Source organism: Camelus ferus, chromosome 28, assembly GCF_009834535.1.
Source record: "Camelus ferus isolate YT-003-E chromosome 28, BCGSAC_Cfer_1.0, whole genome shotgun sequence".
Taxonomy (NCBI): Eukaryota; Metazoa; Chordata; class Mammalia; order Artiodactyla; family Camelidae; genus Camelus; species Camelus ferus.
Window position 1 is genome coordinate 6,357,884 of NC_045723.1, and position 26,871 is coordinate 6,384,754.

The following is a 26,871-nucleotide window of genomic DNA, read 5'->3' on the forward strand; positions in this document are numbered from 1 at the left end:
AAGGAATTTACAATGATTGGAGAGACAGAGTAGGCATACAAAAAACAAGGCTTAAGAATGTCTTTAAAAGATTTTGTTGAAGGATGTACATCCTGACATCCCACTAAAAGGATTTAAAACAACACATGTAAGAAAAACACAAGACTTGCAGGACCAATGACACAGTGGAGCTGATGCAAACTCTCCTCTCAGGACGCACAGAATGTGCAGCTTGAGCATAGCAGCTGTTCCGATGTACAGCTGAGGTCACAAGAAAGAAAGAAAAATCCCCAGATGCCAGGAACACAGTAGGAGCTGAAAGCTGGAGCCGTAAGCAGTGAGCTGTGGCTGGAGCTGGCACCTGGAGACACGACCGCTGGCCCAGGGAGATAGGAAGGAAGCCTGTCCCCAAGCCAGGAGATAAAAAGACAAATTGGCCGGGTGCCAGGGCCACCTCTGGACACCTAGTAGGAGCACCCACAAAGTGCTCTGACCCCCTCTGATTGGAGTTTCACATTCCTGAAGGACTCGAGTTGACACAAGGCAGAGAATGTCAGGACCATTTAATGGACAAAGAAGAGGAGGCTCAGTAAGGTTGAGTGATTCGCCCAGGATCACACATCTGTTGGCGAGAAGAGCTGGACCCAAACTCAAGTCCTTCCTCCCTGCAGCCCTGCATCTAGCGGAAGCATGCCTCCTTGGCATCTCCTGAAACACCCGGGAAATGGGCAAACTGGCACTGCAGACACCCTGGGAACAGACACAAGTGCAGAGGTGCCTGGTCTCAAATGAATGGCAGTCAGATCCTGGCCGCCAAGAGACACGTCATCCCTCCCACACCTCCGTGCTGCTCATCTGAACAGGGACAGTGAGCAGAGGGGGCGTCTGATGGAGACTGGAGGGGGCTGGAGGCCGGGTGGACAAAAATCAGAAGCTGGGCCCATGAAGTGGGAGTCTTTTTTTTTTTCCTTCAAGCCACTTGAACTTTGTCATTGCAATTAAGCTTATCTCCTCTTGTGTTTGCTTAACTTGTGGGCAGGACATGTCATTACCCTTTTCTAATTTTATGGAAAACTATTTTCAAGTGTTAAGTTTCGAAATGGCCACTAATCTCTGTGACTTCAAGACACACACACACACACACACACACACACACACACACACAGTCTGGCCCAGAGGAGGCCACTGGGGTCTGCCTAAGAATCTTCCTGTCTCCATCCAATCTGGGGGAGGAAGGAAGTCCTCACCTGGTGTTCATCTGCCTCTCCCTCTGTCAGGCTGTCCCTTTGCCGCAGGAGCTGTCGGGTCTCCCATGGCTGTGCCAGCCCCTCTGACCAGCCTCTGGTCCTGCCCAGGCCGGCCAGGGAGGCGGGAAGTGCCGGCCAGGCCACAGATGCTGCTCTTCCTCAGACACCGGAAAAGGAGCAGCCGATGTAGGCTTCCGGAGAGGAGTCTGGGACTGGTGCTGACCTGCCCTTTGGAGAAACTTACATTGATGCTCCATTCCCCTCTCCACCTCGGAGCCACTTGAGCAGTACTGTGGGGTCTGTCATTTGTCATCAGGTGGTCAGCGGGAGAGGGTCTGAATGTGAAATTTATATGCCAGGTATCCCTTTATCTGAGGAAGGATGTTGGGCAGGCAGGGGCTGCATGAGAGAGAGTGGTGTGTCCAGGGCACTGTCAGCAGATCCTCGCACCCACACAGAGCACTTGATGGCAGGGAGGGCTTGGGGTGGGGATAGAGTCTCAGGTGTAACTTGAATTTATCCCAGAGGTCACCCACAGCATAGTCATGCAAAGCTCTCAGCCTGTGGGTATTAACCTATGGAACCCAGATGCCATGGGGAACTGGATGGTACCCTGGCATTTGGATAACATTAGCTTGAATTCCTGCAAAGCCCTCCCTAAGATTTCCAGGGATCCCTGCCTGGGAGGCGTGCACCCCACGGCCACTAGGCTTCCCGAGACTGTTTGGGGCGTGCGGTCTCAGCTCCGTCCCTTCAACCCGGAAATGAAACTCAGCCCCTCACCATGTTCCGCATGCCCATCTATTAACTGGTGAGTTACATTTTCCTGAAGCATCGAGGTCGTTGGGGAGAAGATTAAAGAAAGATGGATGGGGATTCACTTGGCAGTAAAGGAGCAGCTTCAAAGTCAACATCAGCCCCCTAGAAGCCTCCCTGTCTCCCTGCCGCTGGGGGTGTGTTGGTGACCCGGCCCCCCACCCCTTCTCGCTGGCCGCCTCCTTTCTGCCTGCTGCCCTGCTCTCTCATCTCCCAGGGGAAGAAAGAAGACACAATCCGTGTGCCTCCCGCCGGCTCCCCAAGCACAGCCCCGCTTCTTTATCAGCTCAGCCTCACCGAGCACGCACGGAGCTCGGGTTCCATCACCCCCCTCCCCAGCAGCTTCTCTGCTCATTTTCCCTCTCACTTACACACACGCACACACACGCACAGGCACACACACACAGACACACACTCACCCACACTGAAAGGAATCTTTTTTTAAAACTGACCTGTTTACTTTTTTAAAGTTTTTAAAAAAATTGTTTTTGGGGTGGAGGTAATTAGGTTGATTTATTTCTTTCAATGGAGGTACTGGGGATTGAACCCAGGACCTCGTGCATGCTAAGCACCCACTTTCCCACTGAGCTACATCCTCCCCGCTCTGAGAGGAATTCTAATGCCAGTTCTTAAGGTAATGGACTTTTCCCTTCCTTATATATACAAAAATAAAAAATCTTTGTCCAGTCTGGGGAGACAAGGGACCCTCAATACAATGAGTCATATTAAAAGGGACATAACCAAGGTGCGGAGCAAGACAAGAGGAAGGCGAGGATTTGCCCATCATCCTCTGGGCCGCTTTTCCCACTCCCACCTCGGTGCCCGGGCACTGGTGGTGACTAAAAAGGGCTGTGAGTTCTCAGCACACGAGCCTGCCCAGTGGTCTCCAGGGACAGCCTTGACCCATGGCCTGGAAAGCACTTTGTGTCCTGGGCACAGTCAGAGGGAGGTGGCGTAGGGAGGGCCAAGCAGAGCCCGCCTCTGCACTTAGACGGGAAGGTTGGCTGGTGCCAGATCCTCAGGCTGGCACGTAGGCCACTGCCCTTTGCCCACACTGCTCAGAAGGTAGTGATGTCTTCACGGCCAGGTGTCTGCTCACAGCACCTGTCATGGAGGCTGGAGACCGGCTATGTCACTGAGCGTGTGGACTCCTAAGGTGATTTGCTGGATCAGCATATCTAAATTCTGGAAGTTTTGGAGAGTATGGTGAGACGGCTGGAGATAACAGAGCGCTCCTCACTGTGGGCTGACTCGTGTTCCCGTGGCATCAGTGTCCCCTGTCACGAACCCTCATCCACTCATGTGCCCGCTGCCTCAGGCACAATCAAAACCTGAAGGCCTCCTGGCTTCCAGAGCAGCTGCCCCAACAGCCCAGTGAGTTCTGGGGGGCAGAACAGGGGGTGGGCAGTTTGGCAGTTGAGGGAGGCAGCACCTTGGTGACTGCACTGCCTGCAGGACCAGACAGGATCCCCCGGCCAGAGCTCTGCTGGAGTCTCCCACCATCCACTCAGACTCAGACTGGGAGGGCAGAACAGGATTGCAGGGGAAGGAGAAAGAACGGCTGGGGATGGGAGGTGGGGGAGAAGAGCTGGCTCTCGGACCTCGCATCAGCCTCGCCACCTCGTTCACAAACTCCCACGCTGGACTCGGCCAAGCGCGACGGTTAGATACACATGTACTCCAATCTCCTGACCACCCAGCCCCAGGATTCAGTGGTTGGAGGGGCGGTGCCAGTCTGACTCCTCTATACCTGGTTTTCCTTTAACCAGCAACACTTCGGCCTTCTTATCTGCCAACAGTCTTTATTTGCTGACTCATCATTAATTGAACTTCTACTATGTGCCACATTGGGAAGACTGAGGAAGGAGGACAATGAGAAAGGAGATGTAGAGAAAAAGTTCCAGTAGGAATGAGGATATAAGTGTTTGCAAAGTGCTCTCTGAGCCCAGAGCATCCATGGAGGAGGTGACCTGGAACGGGAGAAAAGAGGGGCAGAGGGAAAAGTGTGAAGGCCAACGCAGAGGCCGGGGTGACCCCGGCGGGTTCCGTTGGCTCGCAGGTCCTCCTCTCTTCCATCCCCTTCCGTCTCTGCCAAATTAAATGTGTCTCAGTATCCTCCCCCTACCTCGCCCCGGCTTACACGTACCTTTTATCACTTCAAAAAGGAGACTGAGTTGGAGGACAGTGAGGACGGAGTCCCAGAATACAAAACAGCTCCAGGGGCAGATGACAGCTTTGTAGAATTCAGTTAGTGAGACGGAAAAATGGGGGGAGATTATAGACCTATGTACATAAGGGGAGGTTTGGGGGTTAAAAAGATTCTTGGGTATTTTCCTGAGTGTCTGGATTAATGCACACACACGCACATCTCTGTGCGCAGACGTATACCTTCACATACACACATATAGATGTACACACACACATTTCACGGGAGAGCAGTGACTTAAACCACAGGGCCATAGGGCTTCGCACTTGACCGACACACACTAATGTTTGCTGAATTGGAGAAAACTGCCGCTATGCCCAGCCTGCTGTTTTATCTATTTTTTTTTTTTTTTCCTTTTTTATCATTGACCATTGCTCTCAGGAGTTAATATTTGAACCTGGTCATAAAGGAGTCGACACCTACTGACCTACGGCCAACACTCGAAGCAGAAGGAGCCCCTATAAAACAGCCCACGCTGGCACCCGGCCGGCAGAGCTGTGAGCAGCTGAGGACGGACCCTCGTCGCCACCATGAACTTCTCCGGCAAGTACGAACTGCAGAGCCAGGAAAATTTCGAGGCCTTCATGAAGGCCGTCGGTGAGTGCTGGGCCAGGGGCCGAGGCTGCGGGCCAAGGGAAGGAGGGTCCGGCCCTGCAGGTGGAGCCCAGGCAGGGTCTCCATGTAGGGATGTGGGGAGCGGTTCAAGCTGTGCACAGACTAGGGGGCCTTGGCCTGCGTGTGGCTTTCACAGCAGGGCTGTTCCTCCCTGGACAAGGCCACGTCACAGGCGCGTGGAAAGAGCACTGACCTACGGTCTGATCTGGATTGAGGCCACCTCTGCTGGTCCCTCATTGTGTGACCCTGTCCATTCACTCACTCATTCATTTCTTCATTCTTCTAACAAACATCGATTCAGAGCTAACCATATGCTGAGCTGGATGCTGTGCTGGGCAGACACCAGGGAGACAGGTACAGTGAGCCCCACGCTCAAGGTCACAATTGAGAGAGAGAGAGATGAAGAAATAAATGCACGAAGTATCTCTGATCGTGTCCTGAGTGCTGCCTTGGCCCCAAGCCCTGGGCTCAGCCCTCCGTAAGGCAGCTTCCTGTCGACTCCTCACAAAAAAGGTCTGAGTTGGGTACAATTATTTTTCCCATTGTGCAGCTGAGGCAACTGAGGCCCGAAAGTTCAGGTAGTCCCAGCTGAGGTCACACAGGGAGCAATCCTACCTGAGTTTGAAGGAGGAACTAGTTTCCACAGACCTTGTTTTAAATACCTGTGAACCGATCTGACCCCCATCCACCTCGCCCCACCCAAGTAACATCCAGGAGGATGTGATGCTCCCAGAAGGACCTCAAGGGAAGGCTTGGTGGTGGTCAAGGTGAGCCTTGGCTGAGTCGTGGAAGATGAGCAGGTATCCACGAGGGGACAGGGGGAGGGGAGCATGCTCCAGGCAGAGGAAGCAAAGGAGCAGAGGGACCAGGAAGGGAGCTGACAGGGAGAGGATGCAGAAGACAGCAAAGGCCGAGAGAGGAGGCCCCTTCGAGCCGGCTGAGAGCTTGGATCTTCTCCTGTAGGGCAGTCACGGCCCCACTCTGGGCCTTGCACCGCTCACCTGTGCAACAGGACCCTCCCCGCTGCTGTTAATGCACATGGTTTTCAATCCTCAATTCATGTGATGGAATAAACATGCTCCGAAATTTGTAAAGCTCTGTCCCGAGTCAGGGACTCGGGGCACATCTGACTCCAGGGCCCTGGTGGCAGAGGACTTGGCAGGGGTGGGGCACGGAGGTGTCCCAGGCACAGAGCTGGAGGGTGCTTGTCGTCTGGGCGTGATCATTAAGAGCTCCCTCTTCACTCTCACGAGGGACCTGGCTTGGGAGATGAGCTGTAAGGTCACCCTGAGTGTGCAAGACGAAATGCTAACACTCAAAGAACAAAGTCTCCTGGCATAAAGGAGGAGGGGTGAAGATGGAGAGCGAGTAAGAAGGAGGTGCCGTCAAGAGGAAGGCTTCCTCGGGGCACAGGAGTGGTTTTTATAGACCAGCTGGCAAGATGCCTGGTGTGGGCAGTCAGGCCAAGTCAGGGCACTGACCTTCCCTTCAGAGGTCGAAGCCCATGTCACTCACAGGACGCCAGTAAGGGCCATGGTCTCCGCGAAGCACAGCACCTCCCTCCCCGTCCAGGCTACAGAGTCCCTCTTGTAACCACCGCCTTCCAGCTCCCACCTCTGCCCACCTTAAACCTCAAATGATTTCCACCAGGTCTGCCCGACGACCTCATCCAGAAGGGCAAGGACATCAAGGGGGTGACGGAAATCGTGCAGAATGGGAAGCACTTCAAACTCACCATCACCACCGGGACCAGAGTGATCCAGAATGAGTTCACCCTGGGGGAGGAGTGTGAGCTGCAGACCATGACCGGGGAGAAGGTCAAGGTAGGAGCTCCCCTCTCAAACCCCCCTCTGCTTCCGGAACCTTCCCTGGAGCCTGGCCCCAGGGCTTCCTCCCCCAGGGCTCCCACCTCACAATTCCCACTGCTGAGACCCTATCTCTGAACCCACTGCTGGAGGGAGAGGCAGAGAGACAAAGCTCTTAAGAAAGATGCTCTTCTGGGAGATCCCAGTTTCCTGAGACTGTCTGGGGGCACTCTGGCCCAAGAGTCTGAGCTCCCCCATACGGAGGGTGCTGGGGAAGCAGGCACACAGCAGGAATCTAAGACTCAGATTCTCCCAGGCCCCGCAATGGGCCAGGGGGCGCCAGTGCAAAACCCCTAAAGGGCTCTAAGGTCATCCTTTAGCTAAAAGAAAACAGCCTTAGAGCTGGTGGTCACAGGGAGAATTCCTGGAGGAGGTGCGAGCAACGCCAGTGTACCCAGGCCCAGGCAGGCCCTCAGACCAAGCCTTTGGGGATGCTCACTGAGTCCCTGGCCTCAGCTGCCTCAGCTGTGAAATGGGTGCAGTCCCCCTTCCCAGAGCAAAGGCAATGGGCAGGGCAGCATCACCTCCAACGGGCCGTGTCAAAGGTGTGTAACGGGAGGTGGGTGCTGGCCGTCTGCGGGGTTGGCAGGCAGAGGCAGGGAGATCCAGGCAGTCGGGCCCCTCACCAGGAGCCCCTATTCCCCCCTCCAAAACTCAGCACACCCCAGCACAGCCAGAGCCCCTGAGCGGCGTTTCTCCTCCACACCCCCCACCCCCGGCGATAACCGTGTGCACTGGGCTCAGCTGGCTGGTCTCCCCCTCCCCTTCGGACGGCTCTCCGTTTCTGCTTCTCCAGACGTAGCAGCACAGGTCGGAGGTCGGTGATAAATCTGAGGAGGGACATTCCCTTCTACACCCCCAGTTAGGGGGGGCAGGTCCTCAGGGGTTTCACCACAGGCCTTTCCTGTTGTCCATCTTGGAGGCAAATTGTTAACCTTGGCCAGTGTCTTCTGCTCCCTGCTGGCTTTCTGTTACTCTTCCTGGATGCACAGAGCTTGAACAGGAGAAAGATAAAGGTGCTGGAAAGAGCAATACAAACCAGAGCAAAACCACGTGCTCGCCCATCTGGCCGGGATTTTGAATTTAGCTGCTCCCTCCCTCCGTGGACTTGGAGAATTGGGACTTGCAATTTTATCTTAGTGTTTGCATTCGAAACACTCAGTGGTCCTATGCTGATTTCTGGATCACATCCCAGAAGTGAAAAGTCTGACAAAAGAAGCCCTGGTTTTTTCTTTAGTTCTTTTTTTTGGAGGAGTGGGAATGATTAGGGTTACTTATTTAATTGTTTTTTAAAGGAGGTCCTGGGGATTGAACCCAGGACATCATGCTTACAAAGCACATGTTCTACCACTTGAGCTGTACCCTCCCTCCTTTTCTCTGGTTCTTGAACGCACCTCACTTCTCTTTAGAGCCAGACGAACGGGGGGAGTCAGGGACGGTTACACATAGATGAACAGTTAGGTATCTGTAAGCAGAGACCCCTGCAGGGGAGTCAACCCCATTAGCAAGGGTTTCACCCCCTCCCAGACCCTTCCCCTCAGGCCATTTCTTCTGTCCCCCGTTGCAGGCAGTGGTTCAGCTGGAAGGTGAGAATAAACTGGTGACAACTTTCAAAGGCATCAAGTCTGTGACTGAATTGAATGGTGACACAATCACCAGTGTAAGTTGGCCCTCGGATTCTGTATCTCCTAGTGCTGGGGTTGAGGGGCGGGGAGACAGGACATGTAGCCCTCCCTGCTGCCTTCCCCGTGGCCAGTCTCTGCTCCCTCGTGCCCTGGCAGTGGCCCCAGCTGCTGCTTCCCCGCACTCTGGGTTCCTTCCGGTGGTCCCTCCATCACCACTTTCCTGCCTGGAGTCCATCATTCTATAATCCCCACCCCCACTTCCTCCCTCCTCATTGCCATCCCCTGCCTCCTCTCCCCTTCCTTCCCTAGCACCCGAACAGGATGGGATAAGACAGGAGCTTGTAGGAGACACAGGGTCCTGGGGAGCCACCAGCACAGCTCACCCTTCATGGTCTCCAGCAGGATGTTGACACAAGACTCACTCACGGGCGGGAGCATGGAAATCCGTTCCCGCCTCCTGTGGTCCTCTGATTCATGGAGCAACCCTCCCCGTGACCCAACCAGCCCCCCCCCCCCACAGCCCAGGAAGGCTTTGGCCAAAAGTTGGGCTCTTTCCTTCCTTTTTCTATTTTGTGACTTTGCACTGCTTGTCAGGCCATAACCCTTCCCTTCTGCCTCACTCACCAACGAGCTCCAGGGGCCTCCACCTGCCCTGCCAGCCCAGGGCACTCAGTCAGTGCCTCTGCCCTTTGGCATCTATAAGGAGAATGATGTTCTTGGCCATTTCACGGCAGCTTTGGAATCCGGCGCTCCGGTGGTGCGTGCGGCATCATCCTCGGTGCCTGGCTGTCGGCCGTGTCCTGCCCCCGTGTGGGGTGAATAGTACAGCGTTTCCCCTGCAGTTATGTCCCCCTGGCTCTTCCTTGCCCCCAGGCTGTGTTTTGAGGAGCAACAGAAAGCAGAACACTGCCCAAAGGGCCTGTCATCTCCCCGTTCAAGTGGAGAAATCCCTCAGCTAGGGAGAGACGGAGGGTCAAGCATGAAACCCGCGGTCCCCAGCCCCCGTCCCGGCACTGGTCGCAGCGGAGGAGGGGCACCTGCAGGGCAGCAGGAAATAAGCCGTGCAGGACTGCCCAGGCCTGGCCAACGTCCTTTGATACGTCCCATCGCCCCTCATGCTCCCACCTCTTGTGAGGGAGGCAGGATGAGGGATGCAATGGACAGGCTGACCTGTCCTAGGTCACCCAGGGAATGAGTTGTGGAACCAGGGTTCAAACCTTGATCTTTTCATCCCATTGCGACACTGCTGAAGCTATGGGGCTCCTTTTCCACCCTGATGACATTGCCCTCCCTCATTGCCACAGTCGTGTTCCCGAGAACTAGCACGAGAAAGGGACCTGGGGGAGAACAGAACATCCCTCAAAGACTCAAAAGTGTATGAATCTCAGGAATCTAATGCTTTCATATGCTTCACAGCTTTGGGAGGAGAATTACTGTGTCCCAGGCTGGGTGCCTACGTGTTTCCACATGCATGAGTCCTAGGTGCTCAGCACATATTGGTTCATAGTAGGTGCTCAATGAAACTTTGAGAAATTGGGTTGGATTGGCTGGTTGGGATGGTCTTGCTCTAACAGCCATTGACGTAGAAAGGAATTCAGTAAAGGGCGGACAGCTCTCCACGGGAGGAAGCAAAGTGACAAAGACCTGGCGCGGGAATTTAGAAAAGATTGTCAGCCCTTCCTCTGGTCCAGAAGCAGAGGAGCCTTTGAGTTGCTTCACATGTTAGCTATTGGGGGCTTCATCATCATTTACAATTCAACATCACGGTAACATTTTATGATGTTTTTTCTGACTTGCAGACCATGACTTTGGGCGACATTGTCTTGAAGAGAATCAGCAAAAGAGTTTAGACTAGTCTGCGTTTCATATTCTTTCACTGTGTAAAATTAATGTAATAAAGTAAACTTTCTTTAAAAATACGCCTTTTTTCCTTGATGGGTTTTCATTGGCGGTGCTATTGAGCACTGAGCAGTTCTGTTTTTGTAAGCCCTGACAATCTGCCTGTTCTGTCCTGCTGGGTCAGGTCTGAAGAGTAGACCCCAGGCTGCCCACTCAGGTGACCCTATGAGGAACACATGATGCGGCTGGATCTGTGGGGCAGCCCTGGAATGACCACATGGCAAGGAGCTGGAGCAAGAGGGTGTGCCGTGTGCTGGTCCTGAGGGTGACTCCTGCGGGGACAGAGAGAGCAGGAATGCTGGGCAGGCAGAGGGGAGCTATGCCCACCAGGGCGGCCACAGTGGCCCCACGCAGCAGGGGACACGAACAAAACAAGCGGGCGCTGACCCACCAGATGAGCAGTTTTCCCTTCTAGAGGAGGGCTGAGCAAGGACTGCCAGAAATGAACAGAGGAAGCCCAGACAGAAATTTCCCCCAAGCTACAGGCAGAGGCACAACGTGGGAGAAGGATTTCTCTGAACAGCGCTCTGTACCGGGCAGTGGTAGCTGTTACGGGTTGAATCGCATCTCCCCAAAACTCACATGTTGAAGTGCTCACCCTCATACGTCAGCTTGTGACCTTATTCAGAAGCAGAGTCATTGCAGATGTCATTAGTGAAGCTGAAATGAAGTCATACTGGAGTAGGATGGATGGGCCCTTAATCCAGTATGGCTGATGTCCTCAAAAAAGGAGAAATTTGTGGATACAGACACCCACACAAGGAGGATGCCGTGTGATGTTTGGAGTTACGTAACCCCAAGTCAAGGAACGAGTGGGAGCTGGCTGAGAGAGCCTGACCAGATCTCCCCCTCTCTCCTCCAGAGGGAGCATGGCCTGTACACCTTGATCTCAGACCCCTGGCCTCTAGAGCTCTGAGATGATAAATTTCTATGGTTGGGAGAACCCAGTCTGTGGCACTTTGCTATGGCATCCTTAGCAAAAGAATTTAGTGCTCCTACCCCAGGAGCGGCCAAGCCCGGGCATTTCCACCTTGTATCTTTCAGCTCTTAGAACTGTACGCAGCCCAGAGAAAGCTCTCAGCAAAGATGCCTGAATGAGTGAAGGAATGAATCTGTCCCATGTCCCACCTCCTCTCTTCCCAATTCTCAAGTTGAAGCCCATTACTTGTCACTTGGATTGTCTCACAGTCCGCTAGGACATCTGCCTGCCTCTCTCTCTCTCTCTCACCTGCTGACCTCCATCCCACTAACAGTCATCTCCCCTAAATGCGGCACTGATGCTAACATGTCTTCGTGCATTGCCTCACATATCAGAGTCAAACCACTAACCCTGCATTCAAGTCTCTATGACGGGGTGAGTAAACTTTCTCTGGAAAAAGCCAGAGAGTAAATATTTTCACAGCTTTGCTACAACTCCCCAGTTTTGCTTTAGTGGCACCAAAAACAGCCAGACAATACCCAGACAGATGGCCGTTTGGGTATTATCTATGGCTATAAAACTTTATTTATGGACACGGAAATGTGAATTTCATATCATTTTCCTATGTCATAGAATATGATTCTTCTTTTGATTTTTTTTTTCGACCATTGAAACACGGAAAATCATTCTTAGCTCACGTACATATAGAAAGAGGTGGCAACCGGATCTGACCCTTGGACCGTTGGTTGCCGACCTTTGCTGGTGACAGCCTTGTAAAAATTCAGTTAGTGTGATGATAAAAGTATGAGGAGATTATACGGTTATGTACATGAGGGGAGGTTTTGAGATTAAAAAGATTCTTGGGTATTTTCCGGGTGTCTGGATTAATGCACACACACGCACACACACACCTCTGTGCACAGACGTATACCTGCATATATACACACACACAGATACATACACACATTTCATGGGAGAGCAGTGACTTAAAGACCACAGGGCCATAGGACTTCGCACTTGACCGACACACACTAATGTTTGCTGAATTGGGCAAACCACTCCTGTGCCCAGCCTATAGGTTTGTTTGGGTTTTTTTTTTTTTTATCGTAGACCATTGCTCTCAGGAGTTAATATTTGAACCTGGTCATAAAGGAGTCGACACCTACTGACCTACGGCCAACACTCGAAGCAGAAGGAGCCCCTATAAAACAGCCCACGCTGGCACCCGGCCGGCAGAGCTGTGAGCAGCTGAGGACGGACCCTCGTCGCCACCATGAACTTCTCCGGCAAGTACGAACTGCAGAGCCAGGAAAATTTCGAGGCCTTCATGAAGGCCGTCGGTGAGTGCTGGGCCGGGGGCCGAGGCTGCGGGCCAAGGGAAGGAGGGTCCGGCCCTGCAGGTGGAGCCCAGGCAGGGTCTCCATGTAGGGATGTGGGGAGCGGTTCAAGCTGTGCACAGACTAGGGGGCCTTGGCCTGCGTGTGGCTTTCACAGCAGGGCTGTTCCTCCCTGGACAAGGCCACGTCACAGGCGCATGGAAAGAGCACTGACCTACGGTCTGATCTGGATTGAGGCCACCTCTGCTGGTCCCTCATTGTGTGACCCTGTCCATTCACTCACTCATTCATTTCTTCATTCTTCTAACAAACATCGATTCAGAGCTAACCATATGCTGAGCTGGATGCTGTGCTGGGCAGACACCAGGGAGACAGGTACAGTGAGCCCCACGCTCAAGGTCACAATTGAGAGAGAGAGAGATGAAGAAATAAATGCACGAAGTATCTCTGATCGTGTCCTGAGTGCTGCCTTGGCCCCAAGCCCTGGGCTCAGCCCTCCGTAAGGCAGCTTCCTGTCGACTCCTCACAAAAAAGGTCTGAGTTGGGTACAATTATTTTTCCCATTGTGCAGCTGAGGCAACTGAGGCCCGAAAGTTCAGGTAGTCCCAAGCAGGAACTAGTTCCCAGAGATCTTGTTTTAAATGCCTGTGCAACTACCTCCCTCCGACCACCCCTCCCACCCCAAGTCACTTCCAGGAGGATGTGATGCTCCCAGAAGGACCTCAAGGGAAGGCTTGGTGGTGGTCAAGGCGAGCCTTGGCTGAGTCGTGGAAGATGAGCAGGTGTCCACGAGGGGGACAGGGGGAGGGGAGCATGCTCCAGGCAGAGGAAGCAAAGGAGCAGAGGGACCAGGAAGGGAGCTGACAGGGAGAGGATGCAGAAGACAGCAAAGGCCGAGAGAGGAGGCCCCTTCGAGGCCGGCTGAGAGCTTGGATCTTCTCCTGTAGGGCAGTCACGGCCCCACTCTGGGCCTTGCACCGCTCACCTGTGCAACAGGACCTTCCCCACTGCTGTCAATGCACATGGTTTTCAATCCTCAATTCATGTGATGGAATAAACATGCTCCGAAATTTGTAAAGCTCTGTCCCGAGTCAGGGACTCGGGGCACATCTGACTCCAGGGCCCTGGTGGCAGAGGACTCGGCAGGGGTGGGGCACGGAGGTGTCCCAGGCACACAGCTAGAGGGTGCTTGTCGTCTGGGCGTGATCATTAAGAGCTCCCTCTTCCACTCTCACGAGGGACCTGGCTTGGGAGATGAGCTGTAAGGTCACCCTGAGTGTGCAGGACGAAATGCTAACACTCAATGAACAAAGTCTCCTGGCATAAAGGAGGAGGGGTGAAGATGGAGAGCGAGTAAGGAGGTGCCGTCAAGAGGAAGGCTTCCTCGGGGGCACAGGAGTGGTTTTTATAGACCAGCTGGCAAGATGCCTGGTGTGGCGGTCAGGCCAAGTCAGGCCACTGACCTTCCCTTTCAGAGGTTCGAAGCCCATGTCGCTCACAGGAAGCCAGTAAGGGCTGTGGTCTCGCGATGCACAGCACCTCCCTCCCTCCCCCTCCAGGCTACAGAGTCCCTCTTGTGACCACCGCCTTCACAGCTCCCACCTCTGCCCACCTTAACCTCAAATGGTTTCCACCAGGTCTGCCCGACGACCTCGTCCAGAAGGGCAAGGACACTAAGGAGGTGACAGAAGTCGTGCAGAAAACGGGAAGCATTTCAAGTTTACTGTCACTGCTGGGCCCAAAGTGTTCCAGAACGAGTTCACTGTGGGTGAGGAGAGTGAGATGGAGACAATGACCGGGGAGAAGGTCAAGGTAGGAGCTCCCCTCTCGAACGCCCCTCTGCTTCCAGTCCCTTCCCTGGAGCCTGGCCCCAGGGCTTCCTCCCCCAGGGCTCCCACCTCACAATTCCCACTGCTGAGACCCTATCTCTGAACCCCTGCTGGAGGGAGAGGCAGAGAGACAAAGCTCTTAAGAAAAGATGCTCTTCTGGAAGTTCTCAGTGTCCTGAGACTGTCTGGGGGCACTCTGGCCCAAGAGTCTGAGCTCCCCCATACGGAGGGTGCTGGGGAAGCAGGCACACAGCAGGAATCTAAGACTCAGATTCTCCCAGGCCCCGCAATGGGCCAGGGGGCGCCAGTGCAAAACCCCTAAAGGGCTCTAAGGTCATCCTTGAGCTAAAGGAAATGGGCCTTAGAGCTGGTGGTCACAGGGAGAATTCCTGGAGGAGGTTGCGAGCAACGCCAGAGTACCCAGGCCCCGCAGGCCCTCAGACCAAGCCTTTGGGGATGCTCACTGAGTCCCTGGCCTCAGCTGCCCTCAGCTGTGAAATGGGTGCAGTCCCCCTTCCCAGAGCAAAGGTAGTGGCAGGGCAGCATCACCTCCAACGGGCCGTGTCAAAGGTGTGTAACGGGAGGTGGGTTGCTGGCCGTCTGCGGGGTTGGCAGGCAGAGGCAGGGAGATCCAGGCAGTCGGGCCCCTCACCAGGAGCCCTATTCCCCCCTCCAAAACTCCGCACACCCCAGCACAGCCAGAGCCCCTGAGCGGCGTTTCTCCTCCACACCCCCCACCCACGCGATAACCGTGTGCACTGGGCTCAGCTGGCTGGTCTCCCCCTCCCCTTCGGACGGCTCTCCGTTTCTGCTTCTCCAGACGTAGCAGCACAGGTCGGAGGTCGGTGATAAATCTGAGGAGGGACATTCCTCTTCTACACCCCCAGTTAGGGGGGGCAGGTCCTCAGGGGTTCACCACAGGCCTTTCCTGTAGTCCATCTTGGAGGCAAATTGTTAACCTTGGCCAGTGTCTTCTGCTCCCTGCTGGCTTTCTGTTACTCTTCCTGGATGCACAGAGCTTGAACCAGGAGAAAGATAAAGGTGCTGGAAAGGAGCAATACAAACCAGAGCAAAACCACGTGCTAGCCCATCTGGCCGGGATTTGAATTTAGCTGCTCCCTCCCTCCGTGGACTTGGAGAATTGGGACTTGCCAATTTTATCTAGTGTTTGCATTCGAAACACTCAGTGGTCCTATGCTGATTTCTGGATCACATCCCAGAAGTGAAAAGTCTGACAAAAGAAGCCCTGGTTTTTTCTTTAGTCTTTTTTTTGGAGGAGGGGGAATGATTAGGGTTACTTATTTATTGTTTTTTTAAAGGAGGTCCTGGGGATTGAACCCAGGACATCATGCTTACAAAGCACATGTTCTACCACTGAGCTGTACCCTCCCTCCCTTTTCTCTAGTTCTTGAACGCACCTCACTTCTCTTTAGAGCCAGACGAACGGGGGGAGTCAGGGACCGGTTACACATAGATGAACAGTTAGGTATCTGTAAGCAGAGACCCTGCAGGGAGTCAACCCCATAGCAAGGGTTTCACCCCCCTCCCAGACCCTTCCCCTCAAGGCCATTTCTTCGGTCCCCCGTTGCAGGCAGTGGTTCAGCTGGAAGGTGAGAATAAACTGTGACAACTTTCAAGGCATCAAGTCTGTGACTGAATTGAATGGTGACACAATCACCAGTGTAAGTTGGCCCTCGGATTTCTGTATCTCCTAGTGCTGGGGTTGAGGGGCGGGGAGACAGGACATGTAGCCCTCCCTGGCTGCCTTCCCCGTGGCCAGTCTCTGCTCCCTCGTGCCCTGGCAGTGGCCCCAGCTGCTGCTTCCCCGCACTCTGGGTTCCTTCCGGTGGTCCCTCCATCACCACTTTCCTGCCTGGAGTCCATCATTCTATAATCCCCACCCCCACTTCCTCCCTCCTCATTGCCATCCCCTGCCTCCTCTCCCTTCCTTCCCCAACACCCGAACAGGATGGGATAAGACAGGAGCTTGTAGGAGACACAGGGTCCTGGGGAGCCACCAGCACAGCTCACCCTTCATGGTCTCCAGCAGGATGTTGACACAAGACTCACTCACGGGCGGGAGCATGGAAATCCGTTCCCGCCTCCTGTGGTCCTCTGATTCATGGAGCAACCCTCCCCGTGACCCAACCAGCCCCCCCCCCCCACAGCCCAGGAAGGCTTTGGCCAAAAGTTGGGCTCTTTCCTTCCTTTTTTCTATTTGTGACTTTGCACTGCTTGTCAGCCATAACCCTTCCCTTCTGCCTCACTCACCAACGAGCTCCAGGGGCCTCCACCTGCCCTGCCAGCCCAGGGCACTCAGTCAGTGCCTCTGCCCTTTGGCATCTATAAGGAGAATGATGTTCTTGGCCATTTCACGGCAGCTTTGGAATCCGGCGCTCCGGGGGGCGTGCGGCATCATCCTCGGTGCCTGGCTGTCGGCCGTGTCCCTGCCCCCGTGTGGGGTGAATAGTACAGCGTTTCCCCTGCAGTTATGTCCCCCTGGCTCTTCCGTGCCCCAGGCTGTGTTTTGAGGAGCAACAGAAAGCAGAACACTGCCCAAAGGGCCTGTCATCTCCCCGTTCAAGTGGAGGAAATCCCTCAGCTAGGGGAGAGACGGAGGGTCAAGCATGAAACCCGCGGTCCCCAGCCCCCGTCCCGGCATGGTCCGCAGCGGAGGAGGGGCACCTGCAGGGCAGCAGGAAATAAGCCGTGCAGGACTGCCCAGGCCTGGCCAACGTCCTTTGATACGTCCCATCGCCCCTCATGCTCCACCTCTTGTGAGGGAGGCAGGATGAGGGATTGCAATGGACAGGCTGACCTGTCCTAGGTCACCCAGGGAATGAGTTGTGGAACCAGGGTTCAAACCTTGATCTTTTCATCCCATTGCGACACTGCTGAAGCTATGGGGCTCCTTTTCCACCCTGATGACATTGCCCTCCCTCATTGCCACAGTCGTGTTCCCGAGAACTAGCACGAGAAAGGGACCTGGGGGAGAACAGAACATCCCTCAAGACTCAAAAGTGTATGAATCTCAGGAATCTAATGCTTTCATATGCTTCACAGCTTTGGGAGGAGAATTACTGTGTCCCGGCTGGGTGCCTACGTGTTTCCACATGCATGAGTCCTAGGTGCTCAGCACATATTGGTTCATAGTAGGTGCTCAATGAAACTTTGAGAAATTGGGTTGGATTGGCTGGTTGGGATGGTCTTGCTCTAACAGCCATTGACGTAGAAGGATTCAGTAAAGGGCGGACAGCTCTCCACGGGAGGAAGCAAAGTGACAAAGACCTGGCGCGGGAATTTAGAAAAGATGGCCAGCCCTTCCTCTGGTCCAGAAGCAGAGGAGCCTTTGAGTTGCTTCACATTGTTAGCTATTGGGGGCTTCATCATCATTTACAATTCAACATCACGGTAACATTTTATGATGTTTTTTCTGACTTGCAGACCATGACTTTGGGCGACATTGTCTTGAAGAGAATCAGCAAAAGAGTTTAGATTAGTCTGCGTTTCATATTCTTTCACTGTGTAAAATTAATGTAATAAAGTAAACTTTCTTTAAAAATACGCCTTTTTTCCTTGATGGGTTTTCATTGGCGGTGCTATTGAGCACTGAGCAGTTCTGTTTTTGTAAGCCCTGACAATCTGCCTGTTCTGTCCTGCTGGGTCAGGTCTGAAGAGTAGACCCCAGGCTGCCCACTCAGGTGACCCTATGAGGAAACACATGATGCGGCTGGATCTGTGGGGCAGCCCTGGAATGACCACATGGCAAGGAGCTGGAGCAAGAGGGTGTGCCGTGTGCTGGTCCTGAGGGTGACTCCTGCGGGGACAGAGAGAGCAGGAATGCTGGGCAGGCAGAGGGGAGCTATGCCCACCAGGGCGGCCACAGTGGCCCCACGCAGCAGGGGACACGAACAAAACAAGCGGGGCGCTGACCCACCAGATGAGCAGTTTTCCCTTCTAGAGGAGGGCTGAGCAAGGACTGCCAGAAATGAACAGAGGAAGCCCAGAACAGAAATTTCCCCCAAGCTACAGGCAGAGGCACAACGTGGGAGAAGGATTTCTCTGAAACAGCACTCTGTACCGGGCAGTGGTAGCTGTTACGGGTTGAATCGCATCTCCCCAAAACTCACATGTTGAAGTGCTCACCCTCATACGTCAGCTTGTGACCTTATTCAGAAGCAGAGTCATTGCAGATGTCATTAGTGAAGCTGAAATGAAGTCATACTGGAGTAGGATGGATGGGCCCTTAATCCAGTATGGCTGATGTCCTCAAAAAAGGAGAAATTTGTGGATACAGACACCCACACAAGGAGGATGCCGTGTGATGTTTGGAGTTACGTAACCCCAAGTCAAGGAACGAGTGGGAGCTGGCTGAGAGAGCCTGACCAGATCTCCCCCTCTCTCCTCCAGAGGGAGCATGGCCTGTACACCTTGATCTCAGACCCCTGGCCTCTAGAGCTCTGAGATGATAAATTTCTATGGTTGGGAGAACCCAGTCTGTGGCACTTCGCTATGGCATCCTTAGCAAAAGAATTTAGTGCTCCTACCCCAGGAGCGGCCAAGCCCGGGCATTTCCACCTTGTATCTTTCAGCTCTTAGAACTTGTACGCAGCCCAGAGAAAGCTCTCAGCAAAGATGCCTGAATGAGTGAAGGAATGAATCTGTCCCATGTCCCACCTCCTCTCTTCCCAATTCTCAAGTTGAAGCCCATTACTTGTCACTTGGATTGTCTCACAGTCCGCTAGGACATCTGCCTGCCTCTCTCTCTCTCTCTCTCACCTGCTGACCTCCATCCCACTAACAGTCATCTCCCCTAAATGCGGCACTGATGCTAACATGTCTTCGTGCATTGCCTCACATATCAGAGTCAAACCACTAACCCTGCATTCAAGTCTCTATGACGGGGTGAGTAACTTTCTCTGGAAAAAGCCAGAGAGTAAATATTTTCACAGCTTTGCTACAACTCCCCAGTTTTGCTTTAGTGGCACCAAAAACAGCCAGACAATACCCAGACAGATGGCCGTTTGGGTATTATCTATGGCTATAAAACTTTATTTATGGACACGGAAACGTGAATTTCATATCATTTTCCTATGTCATAGAATATGATTCTTCTTTTGATTTTTTTTTTTCGACCATTGAAACACGGAAAATCATTCTTAGCTCACGTACATATAGAAAGAGGTGGCAACCGGATCTGACCCTTGGACCGTAGGTTGCCGACCTTTGCTGGTGACAGCCTTGTAAAAATTCAGTTAGTGTGATGATAAAAGTATGAGGAGATTATACGGTTATGTACATGAGGGGAGGTTTTGAGATTAAAAAGATTCTTGGGTATTTTCCGGGTGTCTGGATTAATGCACACACACGCACACACACACCTCTGTGCACAGACGTATACCTGCATATATACACACACACAGATACATACACACATTTCATGGGAGAGCAGTGACTTAAAGACCACAGGGCCATAGGGCTTCGCGCTTGACCGACACACATTAATGTTTGCTGAATTGGGCAAACCACTCCTGTGCCCAGCCTATAGGTTTGTTTGGGTTTTTTTTTTTTTTATCATAGACCATTGCTCTCAGGAGTTAATATTTGAACCTGGTCATAAAGGAGTCGACACCTACTGACCTACGGCCAACACTCGAAGCAGAAGGAGCCCCTATAAAACAGCCCACGCTGGCACCCGGCCGGCAGAGCTGTGAGCAGCTGAGGACGGACCCTCGTCGCCACCATGAACTTCTCCGGCAAGTACGAACTGCAGAGCCAGGAAAACTTCGAGGCCTTCATGAAGGCCGTCGGTGAGTGCTGGGCCGGGGGCCGAGGCTGCGGGCCAAGGGAAGGAGGGTCCGGCCCTGCAGGTGGAGCCCAGGCAGGGTCTCCATGTAGGGATGTGGGGAGCGGTTCAAGCTGTGCACAGACTAGGGGGCCTTGGCCTGCGTGTGGCTTTCACAGCAGGGCTGTTCCTCCCTGGACAAGGCCACGTCACAGGCGCATGGAAAGAGCACTGACCTACGGTCTGATCTGGATTGAGGCCACCTCTGCTGGTCCCTCATTGTGTGACCCTGTCCATTCACTCACTCATTCATTTCTTCATTCTTCTAACAAACATCGATTCAGAGCTAACCATATGCTGAGCTGGATGCTGTGCTGGGCAGACACCAGGGAGACAGGTACAGTGAGCCCCACGCTCAAGGTCACAATTGAGAGAGAGAGAGATGAAGAAATAAATGCACGAAGTATCTCTGATCGTGTCCTGAGTGCTGCCTTGGCCCCAAGCCCTGGGCTCAGCCCTCCGTAAGGCAGCTTCCTGTCGACTCCTCACAAAAAAGGTCTGAGTTGGGTACAATTATTTTTCCCATTGTGCAGCTGAGGCAACTGAGGCCCGAAAGTTCAGGTAGTCCCAAGCAGGAACTAGTTCCCAGAGATCTTGTTTTAAATGCCTGTGCAACTACCTCCCTCCGACCACCCCTCCCACCCCAAGTCACTTCCAGGAGGATGTGATGCTCCCAGAAGGACCTCAAGGGAAGGCTTGGTGGTGGTCAAGGCGAGCCTTGGCTGAGTCGTGGAAGATGAGCAGGTGTCCACGAGGGGACAGGGGGAGGGGAGCGTGCTCCAGGCAGAGGAAGCAAAGGAGCAGTGGGACCAGGAAGGGAGCTGACAGGGAGAGGATGCAGAAGACAGCAAAGGCCGAGAGAGGAGGCCCCTTCGAGCCGGCTGAGAGCTTGGATCTTCTCCTGTAGGGCAGTCACGGCCCCACTCTGGGCCTTGCACCGCTCACCTGTGCAACAGGACCTTCCCCACTGCTGTCAATGCACATGGTTTTCAATCCTCAATTCATGTGATGGAATAAACATGCTCCGAAATTTGTAAAGCTCTGTCCCGAGTCAGGGACTCGGGGCACATCTGACTCCAGGGCCCTGGTGGCAGAGGACTCGGCAGGGGTGGGGCACGGAGGTGTCCCAGGCACACAGCTAGAGGGTGCTTGTCGTCTGGGCGTGATCATTAAGAGCTCCCTCTTCCACTCTCACGAGGGACCTGGCTTGGGAGATGAGCTGTAAGGTCACCCTGAGTGTGCAGGACGAAATGCTAACACTCAATGAACAAAGTCTCCTGGCATAAAGGAGGAGGGGTGAAGATGGAGAGCGAGTAAGGAGGTGCCGTCAAGAGGAAGGCTTCCTCGGGGCACAGGAGTGGTTTTTATAGACCAGCTGGCAAGATGCCTGGTGTGGGCGGTCAGGCCAAGTCAGGCCACTGACCTTCCCTTTCAGAGGTCGAAGCCCATGTCGCTCACAGGAAGCCAGTAAGGGCTGTGGTCTCCGCGATGCACAGCACCTCCCTCCCTCCCCCTCCAGGCTACAGAGTCCCTCTTGTGACCACCGCCTTCCAGCTCCCACCTCTGCCCACCTTAAACCTCAAATGGTTTCCACCAGGTCTGCCCGACGACCTCGTCCAGAAGGGCAAGGACACTAAGGAGGTGACAGAAGTCGTGCAGAACGGGAAGCATTTCAAGTTTACTGTCACTGCTGGGCCCAAAGTGTTCCAGAACGAGTTCACTGTGGGTGAGGAGAGTGAGATGGAGACAATGACCGGGGAGAAGGTCAAGGTAGGAGCTCCCCTCTCGAACGCCCCTCTGCTTCCAGTCCCTTCCCTGGAGCCTGGCCCCAGGGCTTCCTCCCCCAGGGCTCCCACCTCACAATTCCCACTGCTGAGACCCTATCTCTGAACCCACTGCTGGAGGGAGAGGCAGAGAGACAAAGCTCTTAAGAAAGATGCTCTTCTGGAAGTTCTCAGTGTCCTGAGACTGTCTGGGGGCACTCTGGCCCAAGAGTCTGAGCTCCCCCATACGGAGGGTGCTGGGGAAGCAGGCACACAGCAGGAATCTAAGACTCAGATTCTCCCAGGCCCCGCAATGGGCCAGGGGGCGCCAGTGCAAAACCCCTAAAGGGCTCTAAGGTCATCCTTGAGCTAAAGGAAATGGGCCTTAGAGCTGGTGGTCACAGGGAGAATTCCTGGAGGAGGTGCGAGCAACGCCAGAGTACCCAGGCCCAGGCAGGCCCTCAGACCAAGCCTTTGGGGATGCTCACTGAGTCCCTGGCCTCAGCTGCCTCAGCTGTGAAATGGGTGCAGTCCCCCTTCCCAGAGCAAAGGTAGTGGGCAGGGCAGCATCACCTCCAACGGGCCGTGTCAAAGGTGTGTAACGGGAGGTGGGTGCTGGCCGTCTGCGGGGTTGGCAGGCAGAGGCAGGGAGATCCAGGCAGTCGGGCCCCTCACCAGGAGCCCCTATTCCCCCCTCCAAAACTCCGCACACCCCAGCACAGCCAGAGCCCCTGAGCGGCGTTTCTCCTCCACACCCCCCACCCCCGGCGATAACCGTGTGCACTGGGCTCAGCTGGCTGGTCTCCCCCTCCCCTTCGGACGGCTCTCCGTTTCTGCTTCTCCAGACGTAGCAGCACAGGTCGGAGGTCGGTGATAAATCTGAGGAGGGACATTCCCTTCTACACCCCCAGTTAGGGGGGGCAGGTCCTCAGGGGTTTCACCACAGGCCTTTCCTGTAGTCCATCTTGGAGGCAAATTGTTAACCTTGGCCAGTGTCTTCTGCTCCCTGCTGGCTTTCTGTTACTCTTCCTGGATGCACAGAGCTTGAACAGGAGAAAGATAAAGGTGCTGGAAAGAGCAATACAAACCAGAGCAAAACCACGTGCTCGCCCATCTGGCCGGGATTTTGAATTTAGCTGCTCCCTCCCTCCGTGGACTTGGAGAATTGGGACTTGCAATTTTATCTTAGTGTTTGCATTCGAAACACTCAGTGGTCCTATGCTGATTTCTGGATCACATCCCAGAAGTGAAAAGTCTGACAAAAGAAGCCCTGGTTTTTTTCTTTAGTTCTTTTTTTTGGAGGAGTGGGAATGATTAGGGTTACTTATTTAATTGTTTTTTAAAGGAGGTCCTGGGGATTGAACCCAGGACATCATGCTTACAAAGCACATGTTCTACCACTTGAGCTGTACCCTCCCTCCTTTTCTCTAGTTCTTGAACGCACCTCACTTCTCTTTAGAGCCAGACGAACGGGGGGAGTCAGGGACGGTTACACATAGATGAACAGTTAGGTATCTGTAAGCAGAGACCCCTGCAGGGGAGTCAACCCCATTAGCAAGGGTTTCACCCCCTCCCAGACCCTTCCCCTCAGGCCATTTCTTCTGTCCCCCGTTGCAGGCAGTGGTTCAGCTGGAAGGTGAGAATAAACTGGTGACAACTTTCAAAGGCATCAAGTCTGTGACTGAATTGAATGGTGACACAATCACCAGTGTAAGTTGGCCCTCGGATTCTGTATCTCCTAGTGCTGGGGTTGAGGGGCGGGGAGACAGGACATGTAGCCCTCCCTGCTGCCTTCCCCGTGGCCAGTCTCTGCTCCCTCGTGCCCTGGCAGTGGCCCCAGCTGCTGCTTCCTCCCGCACTCTGGGTTCCTTCCGGTGGTCCCTCCATCACCACTTTCCTGCCTGGAGTCCATCATTCTATAATCCCCACCCCCACTTCCTCCCTCCTCATTGCCATCCCCTGCCTCCTCTCCCCTTCCTTCCCCAACACCCGAACAGGATGGGATAAGACAGGAGCTTGTAGGAGACACAGGGTCCTGGGGAGCCACCAGCACAGCTCACCCTTCATGGTCTCCAGCAGGATGTTGACACAAGACTCACTCACGGGCGGGAGCATGGAAATCCGTTCCCGCCTCCTGTGGTCCTCTGATTCATGGAGCAACCCTCCCCGTGACCCAACCAGCCCCCCCCCCCCCACAGCCCAGGAAGGCTTTGGCCAAAAGTTGGGCTCTTTCCTTCCTTTTTCTATTTTGTGACTTTGCACTGCTTGTCAGCCATAACCCTTCCCTTCTGCCTCACTCACCAACGAGCTCCAGGGGCCTCCACCTGCCCTGCCAGCCCAGGGCACTCAGTCAGTGCCTCTGCCCTTTGGCATCTATAAGGAGAATGATGTTCTTGGCCATTTCACGGCAGCTTTGGAATCCGGCGCTCCGGGGGTGCGTGCGGCATCATCCTCGGTGCCTGGCTGTCGGCCGTGTCCTGCCCCCGTGTGGGGTGAATAGTACAAGCGTTTCCCCTGCAGTTATGTCCCCCTGGCTCTTCCTTGCCCCCCAGGCTGTGTTTTGAGGAGCAACAGAAAGCAGAACACTGCCCAAAGGGCCTGTCATCTCCCCGTTCAAGTGGAGAAATCCCTCAGCTAGGGAGAGACGGAGGGTCAAGCATGAAACCCGCGGGTCCCCAGCCCCCGTCCCGGCATGGTCGCAGCGGAGGAGGGGCACCTGCAGGGCAGCAGGAAATAAGCCGTGCAGGACTGCCCAGGCCTGGCCAACGTCCTTTGATACGTCCCATCGCCCCTCATGCTCCCACCTCTTGTGAGGGAGGCAGGATGAGGGATGCAATGGACAGGCTGACCTGTCCTAGGTCACCCAGGGAATGAGTTGTGGAACCAGGGTTCAAACCTTGATCTTTTCATCCCATTGCGACACTGCTGAAGCTATGGGGCTCCTTTTCCACCCTGATGACATTGCCCTCCCTCATTGCCACAGTCGTGTTCCCGAGAACTAGCACGAGAAAGGGACCTGGGGGAGAACAGAACATCCCTCAAAGACTCAAAAGTGTATGAATCTCAGGAATCTAATGCTTTCATATGCTTCACAGCTTTGGGAGGAGAATTACTGTGTCCCAGGCTGGGTGCCTACGTGTTTCCACATGCATGAGTCCTAGGTGCTCAGCACATATTGGTTCATAGTAGGTGCTCAATGAAACTTTGAGAAATTGGGTTGGATTGGCTGGTTGGGATGGTCTTGCTCTAACAGCCATTGACGTAGAAAGGAATTCAGTAAGGGCGGACAGCTCTCCACGGGAGGAAGCAAAGTGACAAAGACCTGGCGCGGGAATTTAGAAAAGATTGCCAGCCCTTCCTCTGGTCCAGAAGCAGAGGAGCCTTTGAGTTGCTTCACATGTTAGCTATTGGGGGCTTCATCATCATTTACAATTCAACATCACGGTAACATTTTATGATGTTTTTTCTGACTTGCAGACCATGACTTTGGGCGACATTGTCTTGAAGAGAATCAGCAAAAGAGTTTAGATTAGTCTGCGTTTCATATTCTTTCACTGTGTAAAATTAATGTAATAAAGTAAACTTTCTTTAAAAATACGCCTTTTTTTCCTTGATGGGTTTTCATTGGCGGTGCTATTGAGCACTGAGCAGTTCTGTTTTTGTAAGCCCTGACAATCTGCCTGTTCTGTCCTGCTGGGTCAGGTCTGAAGAGTAGACCCCAGGCTGCCCACTCAGGTGACCCTATGAGGAACACATGATGCGGCTGGATCTGTGGGGCAGCCCTGGAATGACCACATGGCAAGGAGCTGGAGCAAGAGGGGTGTGCCGTGTGCTGGTCCTGAGGGTGACTCCTGCGGGGACAGAGAGAGCAGGAATGCTGGGCAGGCAGAGGGGAGCTATGCCCACCAGGGCGGCCACAGTGGCCCCACGCAGCAGGGGACACGAACAAAACAAGCGGGCGCTGACCCACCAGATGAGCAGTTTTCCCTTCTAGAGGAGGGCTGAGCAAGGACTGCCAGAAATGAACAGAGGAAGCCCAGACAGAAATTTCCCCCAAGCTACAGGCAGAGGCACAACGTGGGAGAAGGATTTCTCTGAACAGCACTCTGTACCGGGCAGTGGTAGCTGTTACGGGTTGAATCGCATCTCCCCAAACTCACATGTTGAAGTGCTCACCCTCATACGTCAGCTTGTGACCTTATTCAGAAGCAGAGTCATTGCAGATGTCATTAGTGAAGCTGAAATGAAGTCATACTGGAGTAGGATGGATGGGCCCTTAATCCAGTATGGCTGATGTCCTCAAAAAAGGAGAAATTTGTGGATACAGACACCCACACAAGGAGGATGCCGTGTGATGTTTGGAGTTACGTAACCCCAAGTCAAGGAACGAGTGGGAGCTGGCTGAGAGAGCCTGACCAGATCTCCCCCTCTCTCCTCCAGAGGGAGCATGGCCTGTACACCTTGATCTCAGACCCCTGGCCTCTAGAGCTCTGAGATGATAAATTTCTATGGTTGGGAGAACCCAGTCTGTGGCACTTCGCTATGGCATCCTTAGCAAAAGAATTTAGTGCTCCTACCCCAGGAGCGGCCAAGCCCGGGCATTTCCACCTTGTATCTTTCAGCTCTTAGAATTGTACGCAGCCCAGAGAAAGCTCTCAGCAAAGATGCCTGAATGAGTGAAGGAATGAATCTGTCCCATGTCCCACCTCCTCTCTTCCCAATTCTCAAGTTGAAGCCCATTACTTGTCACTTGGATTGTCTCACAGTCCGCTAGGACATCTGCCTGCCTCTCTCTCTCTCTCTCTCACCTGCTGACCTCCATCCCACTAACAGTCATCTCCCCTAAATGCGGCACTGATGCTAACATGTCTTCGTGCATTGCCTCACATATCAGAGTCAAACCACTAACCCTGCATTCAAGTCTCT

At 53.9% G+C, this 26,871-nt stretch overlaps 2 protein-coding genes and 1 pseudogene across 2 annotated transcripts; all 3 read left to right on the plus strand.

Moving 5' to 3' along the window:
* Positions 1 to 4,661: 4,661 nt before the first annotated feature.
* Positions 4,662 to 10,272, plus strand: LOC102523927 (fatty acid-binding protein, liver). The gene is made up of 4 exons (XM_006183597.3): positions 4,662 to 4,845; positions 6,514 to 6,686; positions 8,296 to 8,388; positions 10,153 to 10,272. Exons 1-4 carry the CDS (start codon positions 4,779 to 4,781, stop codon positions 10,201 to 10,203), a joined length of 384 nt encoding a protein of 127 aa, XP_006183659.1. The 5' UTR covers positions 4,662 to 4,778; the 3' UTR covers positions 10,204 to 10,272.
* A 2,024-nt stretch (positions 10,273 to 12,296) lies between these two features.
* Positions 12,297 to 17,901, plus strand: LOC116660350 (annotated as a pseudogene).
* A 2,179-nt stretch (positions 17,902 to 20,080) lies between these two features.
* On the plus strand, positions 20,081 to 25,542 carry LOC116656680 (fatty acid-binding protein, liver-like). The gene is made up of 4 exons (XM_032469666.1): positions 20,081 to 20,147; positions 21,780 to 21,952; positions 23,563 to 23,655; positions 25,423 to 25,542. Exons 1-4 carry the CDS (start codon positions 20,081 to 20,083, stop codon positions 25,471 to 25,473), a joined length of 384 nt encoding a protein of 127 aa, XP_032325557.1. The 3' UTR covers positions 25,474 to 25,542.
* Positions 25,543 to 26,871: the final 1,329 nt, after the last annotated feature.